At 36.0% G+C, this 15,745-nt stretch overlaps 3 protein-coding genes across 5 annotated transcripts; 1 reads left to right on the top strand and 2 right to left on the bottom strand.

Moving 5' to 3' along the window:
* Nucleotides 1-1,434: 1,434 nt before the first annotated feature.
* LOC105798451 (uncharacterized) lies at nt 1,435-5,502 on the bottom strand. The gene is made up of 9 exons (XM_012628510.2): nt 5,158-5,502; nt 4,957-5,072; nt 4,580-4,633; nt 4,432-4,456; nt 4,169-4,291; nt 3,574-3,740; nt 3,378-3,447; nt 2,869-2,967; nt 1,435-2,069 (listed from the first exon to the last, which is right to left on the bottom strand). The coding sequence occupies exons 1-9, from the start codon at nt 5,359-5,361 to the stop codon at nt 1,986-1,988; spliced, it is 942 nt and encodes a 313-aa protein (XP_012483964.1). The 5' UTR covers nt 5,362-5,502; the 3' UTR covers nt 1,435-1,985.
* A 1,980-nt stretch (nt 5,503-7,482) lies between these two features.
* LOC105797474 (uncharacterized) lies at nt 7,483-8,390 on the top strand. The gene is made up of 3 exons (XM_012627440.1): nt 7,483-7,649; nt 7,773-7,869; nt 7,923-8,390. Exons 1-3 carry the CDS (start codon nt 7,483-7,485, stop codon nt 8,388-8,390), a joined length of 732 nt encoding a protein of 243 aa, XP_012482894.1.
* Nucleotides 8,391-12,311: 3,921 nt separating this feature from the next.
* On the bottom strand, nt 12,312-15,680 carry LOC105798450 (mitochondrial import receptor subunit TOM20). 3 transcript variants are annotated; one of them, XR_008188540.1, is made up of 7 exons: nt 15,413-15,680; nt 15,230-15,308; nt 14,958-15,127; nt 14,798-14,845; nt 14,044-14,142; nt 12,977-13,314; nt 12,422-12,655 (listed from the first exon to the last, which is right to left on the bottom strand). XR_008188540.1 is itself a non-coding variant. In XM_012628507.2 (6 exons), exons 1-6 carry the CDS (start codon nt 15,506-15,508, stop codon nt 12,515-12,517), a joined length of 633 nt encoding a protein of 210 aa, XP_012483961.1. In that variant the 5' UTR covers nt 15,509-15,678; the 3' UTR covers nt 12,312-12,514. The 3 variants fall into 3 exon arrangements, 1 of the variants encoding a protein (XP_012483961.1); XR_008188541.1 differs by lacking the exon at nt 12,422-12,655 and adding an exon at nt 12,776-12,857; XM_012628507.2 differs by lacking the exon at nt 12,977-13,314 and having other exon boundaries at nt 12,312-12,655; nt 15,413-15,678.
* Nucleotides 15,681-15,745: the final 65 nt, after the last annotated feature.

Below are 15,745 nucleotides of genomic sequence, written 5' to 3'. Positions count from 1 at the left end.
AATGAAGAATGGGTTAGATGAGGGATGAAGGGGATTCTCACTGTTCCCGGTATGGTGAAGGGGTGGAATCCATTCTGCACATCCTAAGGGATTGTTTGTTTGCTAGGGGACTTTGGAACTCCATTGTTCCCAACAGGACTAAGGATCGATTTTTCTCACTCCCTTTGCAAGAATGGGTTCTTTGGAACTTACTGACTGCTGGCAGATTTGACATTGGGAACGATACATGGATTTCTTCTTTTCCATTACTGTTTGGCTCCTCTGGAAGCATCGCAACACACATGTTTTCCAAGGGGCACATAGCAATACTGAGGATTTATTGGCTACAAGTTTATCCTGGGCGTGAACGTATCTCAAGCAGTGGAAAGCACCAAAGAGAGACTAGGTACAGCTCAAGTCAGATCGATCGGTGGACATTGAGGCGGGTGTTGCTGCTATAGGTGGACTGCTAAGGAACTCAAGAGGAGACTATCTGCTGAGCTATACGAGGAGACTAGGTGATCAGATCGAATGAAGATTTGAGTTTTTTAAGAACCACCTAATGCAGAAAGACAGGGAATTTTAAGTTCATGCTACGTGTTAATAATGTAGCTGCAGTGTAGATTCTTATGAACCTGTTTTCTCCTTAAAAATTTAAAACATTATTATTAATATAATAATATTAGACTTATTCAAGTTGGTTTTTTAATAAAAATCAAATTAATCATAAAATAATTATTTTTCAAAAATGAAGCTATACTTTTAAAAAAGAGGCAATTTCTAAGAAAAATGGTTTACTTTCCGTTTCATTGACCAAACGATTTCCTATAAAACATATACAGAAAAATATAAAAAAAAAACCATTTTTCGTAAATAATTTTCTATAAAATAAATACACTTTTAAAGACCACAACAGATTAAGAGCTCTTCTTTGGCTAGTCTTTAGTAACAAACTGCTCAGAAACTTTGAAAGACACAGAAGAAGACGGTTAACTGGTAATTTTACTTGCGCCTTTTTGTGATGACAATATGGAAGGTACCAGACATGTTCTTCGGTCATGTTTTCATGCATTAAGCGCTTGGGTTAGATTATCAAAGCCTGGGTTCAAATCCCAGGTTATAAAATATAAAATTAAAATAAATGTATTAATTGGAGTTCAATTAACGGTTATAAAATATAAAATTAAGAATAATAAATGACGATTAAATTGTAACAATTAAATTTCAATTAAAATAACCACCAAATAGTAGCTAAAAGATATAAAAAAAATGGTTAATAAGAGCTTCAACAGCCATGGTTAGAGTAGCAAAGTCGTTGTATCTTGACACTAAGGTTTTGTTTGGTAGAGTAAAAAGAAAACTGGAGTGATGGAAAATTAAAGGGGTAGAACACTAGAAGGATAGAAAACATAAATTTTCTTTCCAAGGATGTGCTTGGTACAAGAGATAGAAAAATAGAAAAAAATTTCATCCATTGCTTAGTAGAGTTAAAAAATAGAATGAAAGGAAAAAAAAACATTTGAAAACTACATAATTTTGAACTAGCATGCACATCTCTCTCATTTTCTTTCCTCTCATCATTCTAATTTGGAAGGATTGATTTTTATACATTAAGATGGAAAATGGTCATCCCTCCTATTTTCTTTCCTCTAACTTTTCTTCCCAACCAAGTCCACACAAATTTTTTTTCCATTTTTTCACTCCCTTCTCCCATCCTTCCATTTTTTCACCCAACCAAGCACACCCTAAAATCAAAGTTCAAATCCTATAAACCCATCCCTTTCTAACAATAATCATAAGAGCTTTTGTCAAAATAATAACAATAATAATAATAGGAGTTAACATGAAAGTTGGAAGAGCTATACAAAATACAATACCTTTGCTTGAACTCAGTTACTATAGATAAACATTGATGTTGATCTCTTTTGTGGAGGTGAACTGATTCGACCTTGAATCCGAAAGAACCATGGGCCTCATGTGCTGTAAGCTTACAAAGAGAAAGAATCTTAAGTGGCTGATGGAATGAGCTCGTCTGCATAGACAGCAGATTCGTTATCATCTTCTGATGCCATCCAGTGCAATTTGGGTCCCTGCATCATACATATAACAAATGGGGCAAGCCATCAGATTCAGATAGAAGTGTTGACAACATTGCACAAATAGTTTCTTGATTCCCTCTTAAATACAAGTGTTGCATCCCTTCCTTTTTCACCAAGTTACTCATGAATAGGGTGGGCAATAGATAGTGCGGATCCAGATATTTGTAAATATTTAAATTGCTTTTTTCAGATTTAAATATTACTTATTAGGATAATTTTTAGATTCATATATTCTAATTATTGGTAGTAGCAGATTCCGAGCAAATACAAATATTAGCCCTCGGATATCCGTTATCCAAATCTGCTTTACTTTTGTGGATAACATATTCGGATTTATCTATCCATTATCCGAATCTGTTTTACTTTGCTATCCAAATCCGCTTTATTTTATAGGGTAATAAATTCTGACTCGGATATCCAAATCCAATATCCACTTTACTTTTTTAAGTTTTATTTTAAAAGTTTTTAGACTTATTAAATTCGGATTTGGATATCTGGCAGATAATTTAATTAATTAGGATTTAGATGGGGATACTTGGCTTCAGTTCAAATAATAAATGGATTCAAATTTTAAAGCAAATTTGTGGATTCCAAGTTAGATTTTACAAATGTCCAACCTGTTGTCCTCCCTACTCATAAAATTCTAAGATACCACACAAAGCTCTGGTAATAACTAGGTCACTGTTAAAAAAGAACTATATTTGTAACAAAAGCAGGATATTTTAGGTTATAGAAAGATAACATGGTCCAATTCTTTCATCTTACTTGACTCAGGAATACTCAGTTATACCTTTCCAAGCCGTATAATTTTGGGAGAAGCCCTAGTCATGTCAACAACAGTAGAAGGATCAGCAACTCTTATGCCACCATCAACGACAAAATCAAGACCCTAAAGTAGAAATACAGCTCAATTGTGAGGAAAACACGATTTAGAATAGTACTGATGGAAGCCTCAAATACAGCTCTTAACTATTCATTCTACTTTCCAACCAAAAGAGTTGGAGGGTAAAATGTTGAGTAGCCGCAGATAAGGTGTAAGCAACAAGTGCTATGAAACAAAATATATAATTTAACTCGCTCCATTCTATTTCCACTTCTCCAAATTATATTTGCATGACATAGACATATGAACTTGATATTAAAATCAAAAGTACAACATTCTAGGTGGTTCATTAAAGAGGGATCCAAGAAAGTTTACTGCTCTCCGAGCATAATTTGTCTGGAAAGTACTAGATACTGCCATAGCTCAAGGTGAAATTTTAACCTTGTAAAATAAATTGAACCAGGCAAAGTTCATACCTCTGCTCCATATATATCAGCTATCACAACCGGATCTATCATCCACTCATTTTCTTTTGGCCACTTGACACTAGCAAAAGGGAACAAGACATTAAGTATAAAATCATAAAGAACATAGAGAATAAAAAGCAGGAGCCATATAATTAGTTTGGTTTATCCACTGGCCTATTAATGTTTGCAGCTTCAGTATACCAACCTTGTGGATATTAAAGGTGCATCCATCTTTTCTAATATTGCTTGACATATAGCATCATAGGGCATACGAACACCTACATTTTTCCTTGCAGCATATTTTGCTGTAGTTGTGCCATACCTCACACATTGTTTTGGCAACTCTTTGCTTGCAGTTAAGATGAAAGTATACTGTTTCCACAGGAATTTTGTTACAAGTTAAAAATATATTCAAAATAAATTGTGGAACCTATTTCCCACCAAATATTCCACTTCATGACCCAGCAATCTAACAATCAGACACGCAAGGAGAACATATTTAGCCAAAAAGGTCATAGGTTAATAAGAGTTCATCATGTTTGAAATCCCACTATGATGTGTTCATTGATTAGCCAACCATGGGGAAGCAGGAAGATAATAAACATTAAAGCCATTAAGACTAAGTGCAGAACAAGAAGAATTTCTGCAAAGAAACCACTATAAGTGGATCCTACACCTCATCTTAACAATAAATAACAAAGCATTCCTTCTATTCTGGCTCTGTTATGCCACCAATGGGTACTTAAGGTTCCTTCCGCTAACAATAATAACAACAAGAATAAGACAAAGAACATTCTTACAGGCCCAGGCAAGCAATGCTTAACAGCTCGAAAAATATTCGCATGACCTTGGCCATCACCACGAGGGAACCCCGTCGTATAATTGTCAATGTCTCGAAGAGAGCGGCATAAAATACTAAGTGGCTGCACAAAGCCATAATCAGCAAAAAGGACATGAAAAAGAAAAAATAGATGCATGGAAAATTTTGATACTTCGCTTATAGTTTGGAAAAAAGTGCCCAAAAGCAATGTTAGCATCAAGTTTGATAGGTATTGAAATTTACCTTGGAAGGTTCAATGTTTTTTATTCTGCAATGGGAGAATATACAACAGCTTTTATCAGCTAAAGATTGAACTCAGATAAAGGTTTAAACCTATAAAATTAGTATAAAAAAATAAAAATAAAAAGGAAAATTGCTACCTGTAACCTACCTTCGAAGACGTTCAATAGCTGAATGGCTTTTCAAATGACAAACTATAGCATACCTACATATGAACAAAGGAACATTAAATTGATATTAAGAAATTTCAAAAGGACGTTGTAAGGCCCTGTTTTGACCCTTAATTTTTCACATTGTGTTAATTGCTTCAACTAAAAAAACAATCAAACCTAAAAGTACTAACTGCAACACGTTCAAATGTACTAATCATTTCAGTCAAAAATAAATGATGCAAAATTTTCCTTTTAACAGAACACTAAATTTTGATGTTTTCATTATATTTTTTAAATCGAAACATGGTTTTCGCTTCTAGAAACCAAAAATAAAAGTAAAAGAAATAATAAAAGAAGTAATTTTGATAGCTCTTACACGGTATCAGTAGGAATAACACCAACAGCTCCTTGGTTTAAAAGTTCAATTACAGGTTCAAGTTTCCAGTTTTCAGTTCCCGAAGGATCGACTTCCACGTAAACCAAATCATCTATCTGTCAATTTCAGTTACTTCAACTTTCTTTTTCACTTAAGTTTTTTACAGATCACAAACATGAATAATTTGAGAAGAAATTAGACCTTGGGAACGCGAGGAGTAGAGTACTTGAGACGCTTCGGACTCTTTTTAGCCGCCATAGCTAAGACGCGAAGCCTACTGAGTTTAGCACAGTCGAGGCGGACACGGGTGGGATACGACACCGCAAGCGGCGGAGCGAGTGCGAAAAAGTGGCGAAAGGAAAGGGAGTGAGTGGATTGGGTAGGGAACAGTTTCGTTCCCGCCATTTGAAGGAGGCTCGAATGAATGCTTTAGCTTTATCTGGAATTGGGAAGAGGTTTCAAAAAGCAGTTAAGAATGACGATGAATCAACTGTTTTTTGTTCACATTTTTTAGAGATCAGCCAAGTATGAGCGGAAGCAGCAAGAAATTTCGATTTATTTATTTATTTCCACAATATAGGCCCAACTTCTATTAAAATTATCTTAGGCCCGTATGGCGGTTGTTTTCCATCCAAATCCACCTAAAGAAATTATCAGCTCTTAATTTGATTCATTGTTTAAAAAGTAAATGTATCCACTCCAATATCTAAACCACAAATATTAAATTCGCACTACCCACTCTTATCCTTAAGCAGCCTCCATTCTCATCCTTAATCCTTCAATTATCTAAAAATCTGGTTAAATTCCATCCTTTAAAAACAATTTGATTTCAAGGTTTAAATTTGTATCTCTAGGTTTTTTTTTTATTGTCCAATTAGTTATCTGACCTCAAGATTCAATTTGATATCTAAACTCTTTTTTTTCTTTTTTCTTTTTTTGTCAAATTAAGTTACCTAAACTTGGCTTTTCGGTTTAAACATATGCTTACTAACTAGTTACACAGTTCAAATTGGTTCAAACACTAGTTTGGACCAGAAAGCCAAGTTTATGTACGTATTTAGACCAAATTAAACTTTAAATATCAAATTAAACCTTAAAGCCAAATTCAACTAGGTACCTAAACTTGCCCTAAGACTCAATTAGGTACCCAAAACTCTTTTTTTTTTTGTCAAATTAAGTACTTAAACTTGGCTTTTTGGTTCAGATATATGCATGAAAAATTGGCTACATAGTTCAAATTGATTCAAATAAATCATTTATTGTAACTATTAGTTTGGACCAAAAAGCCAAGTTCAATTACCAATTTAAACCATAAATGCCAAGTTCATATCCCTAATTGGACCAAATTAAACTTTAGGTGCCAAATTCAAGCACCTAATTGAACCCAAAAATATATATATACTTAAAGTACCAATTTAGATCTTAAAGCCAAATTCAGGGACCAAAATGTATATCTACCCTTCTCAATTCAATCCAAAGATCCTTCTAATATTGGGGTTGTTTTTTTTTTATAAAAGGAATCACTTTTTCCTATCGACAAAATTGAACAAAAACAAAAAGTATAGATTCTGTTGAAGCATGGTCAGCATGCAGCAACCAAGACAGTCGAGGCAATCACATGCAGAAGCTGCTAGTTCATCAAGCCAGCAAGCATGTTTTTGTTTCATTTTGTATTTTAAGTTGATGCAATGTAACTTAGTTCAATCTTAACTATGTTAGGTTTATACTTGATGTAAAATTGATGGTGATTGAGTGATTAATCGACTTTGTTCATTTGTACAAGTTAATTAGCTCAAGTTACTAAGCTATTTAGTGGTGGTAGGTTGTGATTACGTTAACCTCTTGTTTTGACAAGTCGTGAGCTTGGTTTTATGTATTGGCTTGGTGCCATTTTCTTTTTTGAATGAATTCATCAAGATTTCATCCATATGCTCTCTATTTTAACTTTGCTTTAAAATTTGTTTTGATTTTCGCTTTGTTTACGCATGAAGTCTCGATTCTTGTTTAGCAAGTTTCTTGTTGAACCTTGCTGTTAGTTGCTCTCAGCTCTAACAATTAGTATCTAGAGCCACATTCTTAGAGGACCTGTTATAACTCAACAAGAGGCACCATGGCTTCATCAGGTTTTTCACCAACTTCACCACCTGTCTTCAATGGAGAGGGCTTCAACATTTGGGCAGTTAAGATGAGGACTTACTTGCAGGCATTCGACCTATGGGAAGTAGTTAACTCAGATGCTGAGCCAGCACCTCTTTGAGCTAATCCAACAGTTGCTCAAATAAGGCAACACACTGATGAAAGAACAAAAAGGCACGAGGCCATGTCATGCATACAAAATTGTGTGACAGATGTGATCTTCATGAGGATCATGGCCTGTGAGACACCAAAGGAGGCTTGGGATAAACTTAAAGAAGAGCTTCAAGGAACTGAAAGAATAAGGCAACAACAGCTACTAAACTTAAGAAAGGATTTCGAAAATCTTAAAATGAAGAGGAAGAAACTGTCAAGCAGTATTCAGACCAAATTATGGCTGCAGTAAACAGCATAAGGCTCCTTGGAGAGCAATTCAGTGAAGCTAGAATAGTTGAGAAAGTCATGTCCACTTTACCAGAGAGGTATGAAGCCAAAATTTCATCCCTCGAAGACTCAAGGGACTTGACAACTATCTCCTTAACTGAGCTAATCAATGCCTTGTATGTACAAGAGCAAAGAAGAGCCAGTAGACAAGAGGAGCACTAGGAAGGGGCTTTTCAAGCCAAAACTAAATAAGCCTCGAGCATCAATGCTCATAAAGGCAAAAAGTTCTGGAAAAATAGGCCCAAGCCTGATGCTGCTAGGAGCAGTGATCAACCCTACAGACATTGTAAAAGGGCTGGTCATCCAGAAGATAGATGCTGGTTTAGACCAGATGCAGTATGCTAACACTACAAGAAGAAGGGCCATGTTGAAAAGGTTTGCAAAAACAGAAGCAAACCAAGGCAGAATCAATTTCAGTACGAAAGGCTGAAGCTCGAGTGGCTGAAGAAATCAATGATCAAGAAGAACAGGTTTTTGCTGTGTCATGTGCAGCAAACCAAAAGAATGGTTCAAAGGGCTGGCTTCTAGACAGTGGCTGCACAAACCACATGTCACCAAATGCAACTATCTTCAAGACCTTGGACAAAACATGTAAAACTAAGGTGAAAATTGGAAATGGTCAGTTCATAAATGCTGAAAAAAGAGGAGATGTGCTGATTTGTACCCTTACAGGTAGCAAAATCATTTCAAATGTACTTTTGGTACCTGAAATTGATAGGAACCTTCTCAGTATAACTCAATTACTTGAGAAAGGTTACTCAGTTGTGTTCAAGGAGAAAGAATGCCAAATTTTTTACCCGAGTGGATCAATCCTCATAACAGTCACTATGAATGACAAATATTTTGAAGTAGACTAGCCAAATGACTTACATTCAGCCTGTATAGCCTCCACTAATGACTCCAGGCTCTAGCACCAGAGGCTTGGACATGCAAACTACAAATCGATAGCTCAGATGGTCAATGAAGGGCTAGCTGAAAACTTCACCAAATCAGTGAAAAGTGATGAAATCTGTGAAGTGTGCCAGCAAGGAAAGCAAGCAAGGTTGCCATTTCCTGCAAACACAACATGGAGAGCATTAGAGAAGTTGCAGCTTGTGCACACTGATGTGTGTGGACCAATGAAGACCGAGTCTTTCAAAAGGAACAGGTATTTTATTCTCTTTATTGATGATTCTACAAGATACTACTGGATTTATTTTCTAAAGTAGAAATCAGAAGTTGCATCTGTGTTCCTAAAGTTTAAGGCTGCTATTGAAACTGAGTCTGGTTGCAAGCTTAAAGCACTGAGGTCAGACAATGGAACTGAGTATACCTCAGGTCAGTTTTAAGCCTACTGTGAAGAAGCAGGTATCAAACATCAGCTGACTAATATGTATACACCTCAACAGAATGGGGTTAGTGAAAGAAAAAACAGAAGTTTGATGAACATGGCAAGATGCCTCCTGTTTGAGAAGAATCTATCCAAAATTTTGTTGGCTGAAGTAGTAAACACTGCAGTATACCTCCAAAATAGGCTCCCAACCAAGGCCCTAGCTCAGAAGACTCCATTTGAAGCATGGTTTGGATTCAAGCCATCACTGGCTCATCTCAGAACTTTTGGTTGCCTGTGCTATACACAAGTTCTAGCTGCAAAGAGAGGTAAGATAGATAAAAGGGCTCAAGCAGGGATTCTAATTGGCTATAGCATGGTTAAAAAGGGCTACAGAATCCTAGAACCTGCTACAAACAAGATACTTGTAAGCAGAGATGTTGCATTCAATGAAAAAGCATGCTGGAATTGGGAGAAAGCTGAACCAGAGGCAGTAACTGAAGACCTGGCATTGGACCAAGTTGAAAATGATCAAAATACATCTGAAATGGATGTAGATGATGTTCCAGTCAGAGGCACTCGATCACTGATTGATGTTTATGAAAGAGCACAAGTGGCCATTGTTGAACCAAGTAGCTTTGAAGAAGCAGAAAGCCAGGAGGGCTGGAAGTAGGCAATGATTGAAGAAATCAGAATGATTGAAAAAAATCAAACTTGGAGTCTAGTTGAAAAACCAGCAAACTGGAAGATTATTGGTGTCAAATGGGTCTATCGAGTTAAAAACAATGCTGATGGTAGCTTAAACAAGTTGAAGGCAAGATTGGTTGTGAAAGGCTTCAGTCAAAGGTATGGATTAGACTACCTCGAGACTTTTGCACCTGTGGCTAAGCTTGATACGAGCCAAGGAGGTGACACTCAAGGGGTTGTTTTTCCTAGTGGTCCAATCACTCGAAGTAAGGCACGACAATTAAAATCAAAGATGAATGCTTTTGTCCAAGACTTTGTTGCTACAAATTTAATTCATCATGTTCGTGACGTTGACAAATACGGGAATGCAATTCACTGGACCAATTTTGGAATAGTGAAAGCCCATAAATTGGTGGATTAATCTTTTATGTATCTTATTATTATTATTTACTTGATTCTCATTGGTTGAGACACATCACTTATGAGTTAAGTAATTTTATTGGTTAGGTTATTATTTATTTATTTTCTTAGATAATTTTAAAGAGTTTTATTAGGATTCAATTACTCTTGAAAGAGTTTTATTAGGATTCAATTACTCTTGTAATTTGCCTATAAATAGGCTTGCTTTCTACACATTGGAAGGGGTGGAATAAAAAGAGAGTATTTTGTTTTCTTCCAAATTTGTGTGAGGCAAATTTTTGAGAGTAGAGTGATTCTTCTCTTGCTATTTAGTTTGGAGTTTGTTATTTTCGAGGGAATTTCGGAGTTACAAATATTCAAATTTCTTTCCCGTTCATCGGTGTTTTTAGAGGTTCTTCTTCTAGGGGTTTCGTAGGGAGCCGCTCAATCATTGGCGTTTTTGGTTACAAGTTAACCAAGGGTTCCATAGGGCAAATCTATCCTTTTTTTCTTTATTTATTTATTATTATTTAACTAATTTTATTTATTCTCGTTTTATTTCTAATTTGTGTTTCTCTTGTGTCTAGATCCGGGTTTCCGCATCAAGGCTTGATACCATAAGACTGCTAGTTACCTTAGCAGCACAAAAACAGTGAATGATACATCAACTTGATGTAAAATCAGCATTTCTCAATGGATTTCTTGAAGAAGAGATTTATGTGGAGCAACCTCAAGGTTTCAAGGTGTCTGGCAAAGAAGAAATGGTGTACAAGCTCAACAAAGCTTTGTATGGCTTGAAACAGGCTCCAAGGGCCTGGTATAGCAGAATAGATGGTTATCTGACCAGTCTGGGATTCGAAAGGAGTCTCAGCGAGCCAGCTCTGTATGTTAAATCGACCAGTACTGAAACTCAGCTCATTGTGTCAATATATGTCGATGACCTACTGGTGATAGGAGGAGATCGAGAGATGCTGGTCAGTTTTAAAGCCAAAATGCAATAACATTTTGAGATGTCAGACTTGGGGTTGATGTCCTACTTCTTAGGCATGGAAGTAACACAAGCTCAGAAAGGAATTTGGCTAAGTCAAAAGACTTTTGCTATGAAGATCCTCAACAAATTCTCAATAGAGAATTGTAAAGCAACCAGCACACTAGTTGCTGTTGGAGAAAAGCTATCGAGCCAAGACAAGTATGAAAAGGTTTATGAAACAACCTATCGAAGTCTTGTTGGATGTTTGTTATATCTAACTGCCACTAGACCTGATATAATGTATGCTGTAAGTCTACTCTCGAGGTTTATGCATTGCTCAAATGAAAGCCATTTTAGAGCTGCAAAAAGAGTTCTAAGATACATCAAGGGAACTTTGTCCTATGGAATGCTGTTTACCAAGGATGAAAATTTGAAGCTAGTTGGATACTGTGACAGTGATTGGGCTTGTTCATTAGATGATATGAAGAGCATTTCGGGTTATGCATTCAACCTTGGCTCTGCTATGATTTGCTGGAGCTCAAAGAAACAGGGAGTAGTAGCCCAGTCTACTGCAGAGGCAGAATATGTGGCTGCTGCTGCAGCAGTCAATCAAACCATATGGCTTAGAAAAATCTTAACAGATCTTAACCATGAGCAAAAGGAAGCATCAGAGATAATGTGTGACAACCAATCTGCTGCTGCAATTGCAAAAAACCCTGTTTTTCATGGGAGGACAAAGCATTTTAATATCAAGCTCCATGCAGTTCGAGAAATGGAGCAAGCTCATGTTATTAAACTGCTTCATTGCAGTTCTAAAGAGCAAATAGCTGATATTTTGACAAAGGCCCTCAGTGTTTCAGAGTTTCAACATTTGAGAGCTAAGATGGGAGTTTGCAACATGCTAACCAAGGAGGAGTGTTGAAGCATGGTCAGCATGCAGCAACCAAGACAGTCGAGGCCATCACATGCAGAAGCTGCTAGTTCATCAAGCCAGCAAGCATGTTTTTGTTTCATTTTGTATTTTAAGTTGATGCAATGTAACTTAGTTCAATCTTAACTATGTGAGGTTTATACTTGATGTAAAATTGATGGTGATTGAGCTGATTAATCAGCTTTGTTCATTTGTACAAGTTAATTAGCTCAAGTTACTAAGTTACTTAGTGGTGGTAGGTTGTGATTAGGTTAACCTACTGTTTTGACAAGCTGTGAACTTGGTTTTATGTATTGGCTTGGTGCCATTTTCTTTTTTTTGAATGAATTCAGTCAAGATTTCATCCATATGCTCTCTATTTTAGCTTTGCTTTAAAATTTGTTTTGATTTTCTGCTTTGTTTCTGCTGCAAGTCTCGATTCTTGTTTAGCAAGTTTCTTGTTGAACCTTGCTGTTAGTTGCTTCAGCTCCAACAGATTCGAATAAATAATCAACAGATGAATTTTTCATGTTAACAATCACTCAACTATTCTCCAAATAAAGCAATTGTACTGTAAATGACTAGTTTTCAAGCATTAGCTGAGGAGCACGAATAAGGTCAAAAAAAACTAAACTAACATAAATTAAGGCTTTTTGAATCAATGCAAACAGCATTTAGATGTCAGGGCGTAGCTTGCATCCTGTGCTTATCGTGGTGGTGGTGGCAGCTGTGAAGGTGGCATCTGAGATTTTGCAAATCCAACCCATGCAACAATGCCAACAGCAAGGATTACCCATCCGAATATGTCGTATTTGAGATCACTACTTTTCTTATTTTTTGTAGCAGTCTGCAAGAAGGTAAACAGAGAATTCATACAAAGTAATAAATAAAAAAAAGAAAAAAAGATCATGGCCTTCAAGTAACACTGCATACAAATTTGCACTTCAAATGAAAGAGAATCGTAACATGGTTGAAACAGTGACTGAACGTATGCTCATTCTTAGCTAATAATCCCCTTATTCATCATAAGAAAAGCATTTGATGGGAATCTGAGAAAATCAAGCAGCTCAATCAGCATTCTGCAAAAGTAAGCTACATGAAATCCTTTACCTCCATCTCACTAGATCAATGTTTACATTGTTATGTTACTTCCTGCCTAACGACTTACATTTATGTGATATTTTGCATGCTTTTACCCCTCCTCATTACCAAAACCACTCGTGCACAAAAGCATTCTAGGTCTACATTATGCAGGATTCAATCATCTAAAAACAATCTCCTGATTTGTCCTCCGCTGCTACAGCTTTCCTCATTTCAGCCATGCTCAATTTAGGGTAGAGATGTGTCATTTCTAACTCAATACATAGTAACATAAAGCATGATTAGTCCTTTTGCCATTGTAATAATATCTCTTGTGTCTTGGTATCAAACATTTCCTCCATAGCACGTTTGTATCTACCCACTCTGATCCTGTGATTAATTGATTACCACTTTGCTCAAGTTTTCCTTTACCAATAAAAAATCAAAAGCCCAAATGTCAATAATGGCTCTTATAAACTTACATGCACTGGTAATTAAAGAAAAATAAAAAGTATAGTATAAGCTTGTGGTTATTGATCCCACCTGTTTGGGCTGAACCTATTTTAGAGACGAACATTAGTTCAATTTCGATTCTCTAACTAAGGCTTAGGTTGTGAATTTATTTCTTTCCTTAGTTTTCATGATTATGCTTTTATTTCAGTTGATTTTATCTTCCTTCTAAGAATAGGTTTCCTATTTCTTTTTGAGGGACAATAGGTTTCCTATTCATGTAATAAAATTGGTCCTAAGTTGAAGGGACCTATGAAATAATAAAATGCTAAGCAGAATTTCTATCAAAAACCTTAAAAGAGATTCAGGTCTCTTTTTAATGAGTCCTAAGGTTTCAATCTCTCTTCAATGAGCAGAAAGGTTTCAGTCTCCCGTTGATGAGCTGAATTATCAATCACCATAAGTCATTCCAAGAATCATGATAAAGGGAAAGCAATCGATTTTGACTTTCTCGTCAATCACCCAATGACTTAAAACATAACTATGTGACCTTTACCCTTTACAAAGCCTCGTGCAAGCCTCAATGATAAATTAAACAGCACTTGACAACATAAGCCACAGAGACACGATAAGGTCAAAAGCAGGGAAAAGAAAAGTGAAAATAAGAAGAAATGGAATGCAAAAGGAAGAAACTCTAAGGACTACCTTTGCTGAGCTGGAGGTAGAAGTAGAACTAGAGGGTCCAGCACCAAGCATCTGTTGACCTAAACCTTGCTTAATGATTTCCTGGTGTAACTCTGGAGCCTGAGGTAACAGTAAGAATTAAGAAATCAAAGGTAAGGAGGATTGCAAAGAACAAATGGCACATGGAACATTCTTAACTTAATACCTCCCTCTAGTTTGGCTTTAAGAAACCTCTTAATTGATTGGCTTCAAACAAGGCAGAAAATGTGTTCTGTACGATTAATTTGATCTAAGGTAGTCATGTTTATATGCCCTTAGAATGCGTCTATTACCACAAATCTCAAGTTTTATTTATTTTGAATTTTAGCAGTGTAAGATATATAGGCAAACAAAATCTAGACTACCATTACTACATATATTTCTATATAATACCGAGCTATATCCATATGCATCTGAATTTCACAGCATTTGGCCAAAAAAAAAAAAAAAGAATGATTGCAATCATTTCAAGAGACATTCTGAATGTGCAAGTTAACCAGTAAGATAAATACAAAGGGTGGAGCAATCTTCTGCAAGGTTTACAAACTAATCCGCATTTAACATCTAAAGACAACACAGGGACTTTATCTAACAGTCATGAAATAGAATCAATATGCTCCATCTCAAACTTCCAAAAGTAACTATATGTTGTACTCGGCCATTGAAAGTTAAACATCAGATGAAATATAAGCATTATTTAAAGAATAAATCATACCAAGTATGGAGAAAGACCTACCTTAGCAGATATTTCCAAAGATTTCAGGTAAATTTCATTGCTGGGATCCTACAAATACAAAGCTACCAAGTTAAAAAAAAGAGCATTCAAGCAATGAGTCTATAGATCCATCCATAAATGCAGTAATTTATACTTTAGCCAAACAAAACTACAGAAAAACCTCATCAACTGCTTGCTGGAAATATTGAGCTGCCTTTTCGAAGTAAGGCCTGGCCTCATCTTCCTTGCTAGTCAAAAATGCAAAAGAAGTCTGAGCATTTCCCAAACACCATAAAGCATCATGCTTCTTAGGGTTAATCGACAAAGCCTCCTCTAGCTTCGAAATAGCATCTATTCACAATTAATTTTTAGTAACCAAGAAAATTAATATTTGAATTACAAATGAATGAAATTAAATTTATTATTTATTATGTGCATATAAATTATGAGAACCTTGAATCATTTTCTGTGAATCTGGAACGCTTTGAAACTGAGACAACTCAAGTAAAGCTCCAGCCCATCTTGTTAAGTTCTGCAAACAATAAATATAAATTAAAAATTGGACAAATATCAATTTTAATTGGAAAAAGAAAAAAGAAGAAGACAAAAACGGATCGACAGAAGGAGGAAGCGAACGTCGGCATCGAGAGGATTGGAAGCATAAGTAGCTTCGGAAATTTTACGAGCTTGCTCGAAAAAGAGCAGCCTATCGAGCTCACTCGACGATTCCATGGCTGCTCGTTCTAACTTCTTCTTCTTCTTTTATCGGGTTCGATATTTCTTATGTAATAAGCTTAGAGAAAACAGTGACTATGGCTTCTTCTCAGTTCCGACCACAATGGCGGCCTAGTGGAAACTGCCGCAAATTTTCAGTTTCCGTCAAAGAAAAATGGAAAATAAATAAATAAACTGGGGTTTTCGGGTATTTTCACATTTAAGGGATATCGGCCTCTTTTCTAAAATGGGCTT

This window comes from Gossypium raimondii, chromosome 9 (assembly GCF_025698545.1).
Source record: "Gossypium raimondii isolate GPD5lz chromosome 9, ASM2569854v1, whole genome shotgun sequence".
Taxonomy (NCBI): Eukaryota; Viridiplantae; Streptophyta; class Magnoliopsida; order Malvales; family Malvaceae; genus Gossypium; species Gossypium raimondii.
Note: the sequence above shows the minus strand (reverse complement) of the source record. Positions and strands in the feature narration are given on the sequence as shown.

Excerpts from the sequence above, each read along its gene's own strand:
- LOC105798451 (XM_012628510.2), bottom strand. The coding sequence starts at position 5,361 with ATGGCGGGAACGAAACTGTTCCCTACCCAATCCACTCACTCCCTTTCC. Across the intron at positions 5,073-5,157 it reads CTACTCCTCGCGTTCCCAAG|ATAGATGATTTGGTTTACGT; the intron begins GTCTAATTTCTT and ends TGAAATTGACAG. Across the intron at positions 2,968-3,377 it reads CTGATATATATGGAGCAGAG|GGTCTTGATTTTGTCGTTGA; the intron begins GTATGAACTTTG and ends TTTCTACTTTAG.
- LOC105797474 (XM_012627440.1), top strand. The coding sequence starts at position 7,483 with ATGGCTGCAGTAAACAGCATAAGGCTCCTTGGAGAGCAATTCAGTGAA. Across the intron at positions 7,650-7,772 it reads ACTGAGCTAATCAATGCCTT|GCCCAAGCCTGATGCTGCTA; the intron begins GTATGTACAAGA and ends CTGGAAAAATAG. Across the intron at positions 7,870-7,922 it reads GCTGGTTTAGACCAGATGCA|AAGCAAACCAAGGCAGAATC; the intron begins GTATGCTAACAC and ends TTGCAAAAACAG.
- LOC105798450 (XM_012628507.2), bottom strand. The coding sequence starts at position 15,508 with ATGGAATCGTCGAGTGAGCTCGATAGGCTGCTCTTTTTCGAGCAAGCT. Across the intron at positions 15,128-15,229 it reads TTCACAGAAAATGATTCAAG|ATGCTATTTCGAAGCTAGAG; the intron begins GTTCTCATAATT and ends AATTGTGAATAG. Across the intron at positions 14,143-14,797 it reads CTTTGGAAATATCTGCTAAG|GCTCCAGAGTTACACCAGGA; the intron begins GTAGGTCTTTCT and ends CTGTTACCTCAG.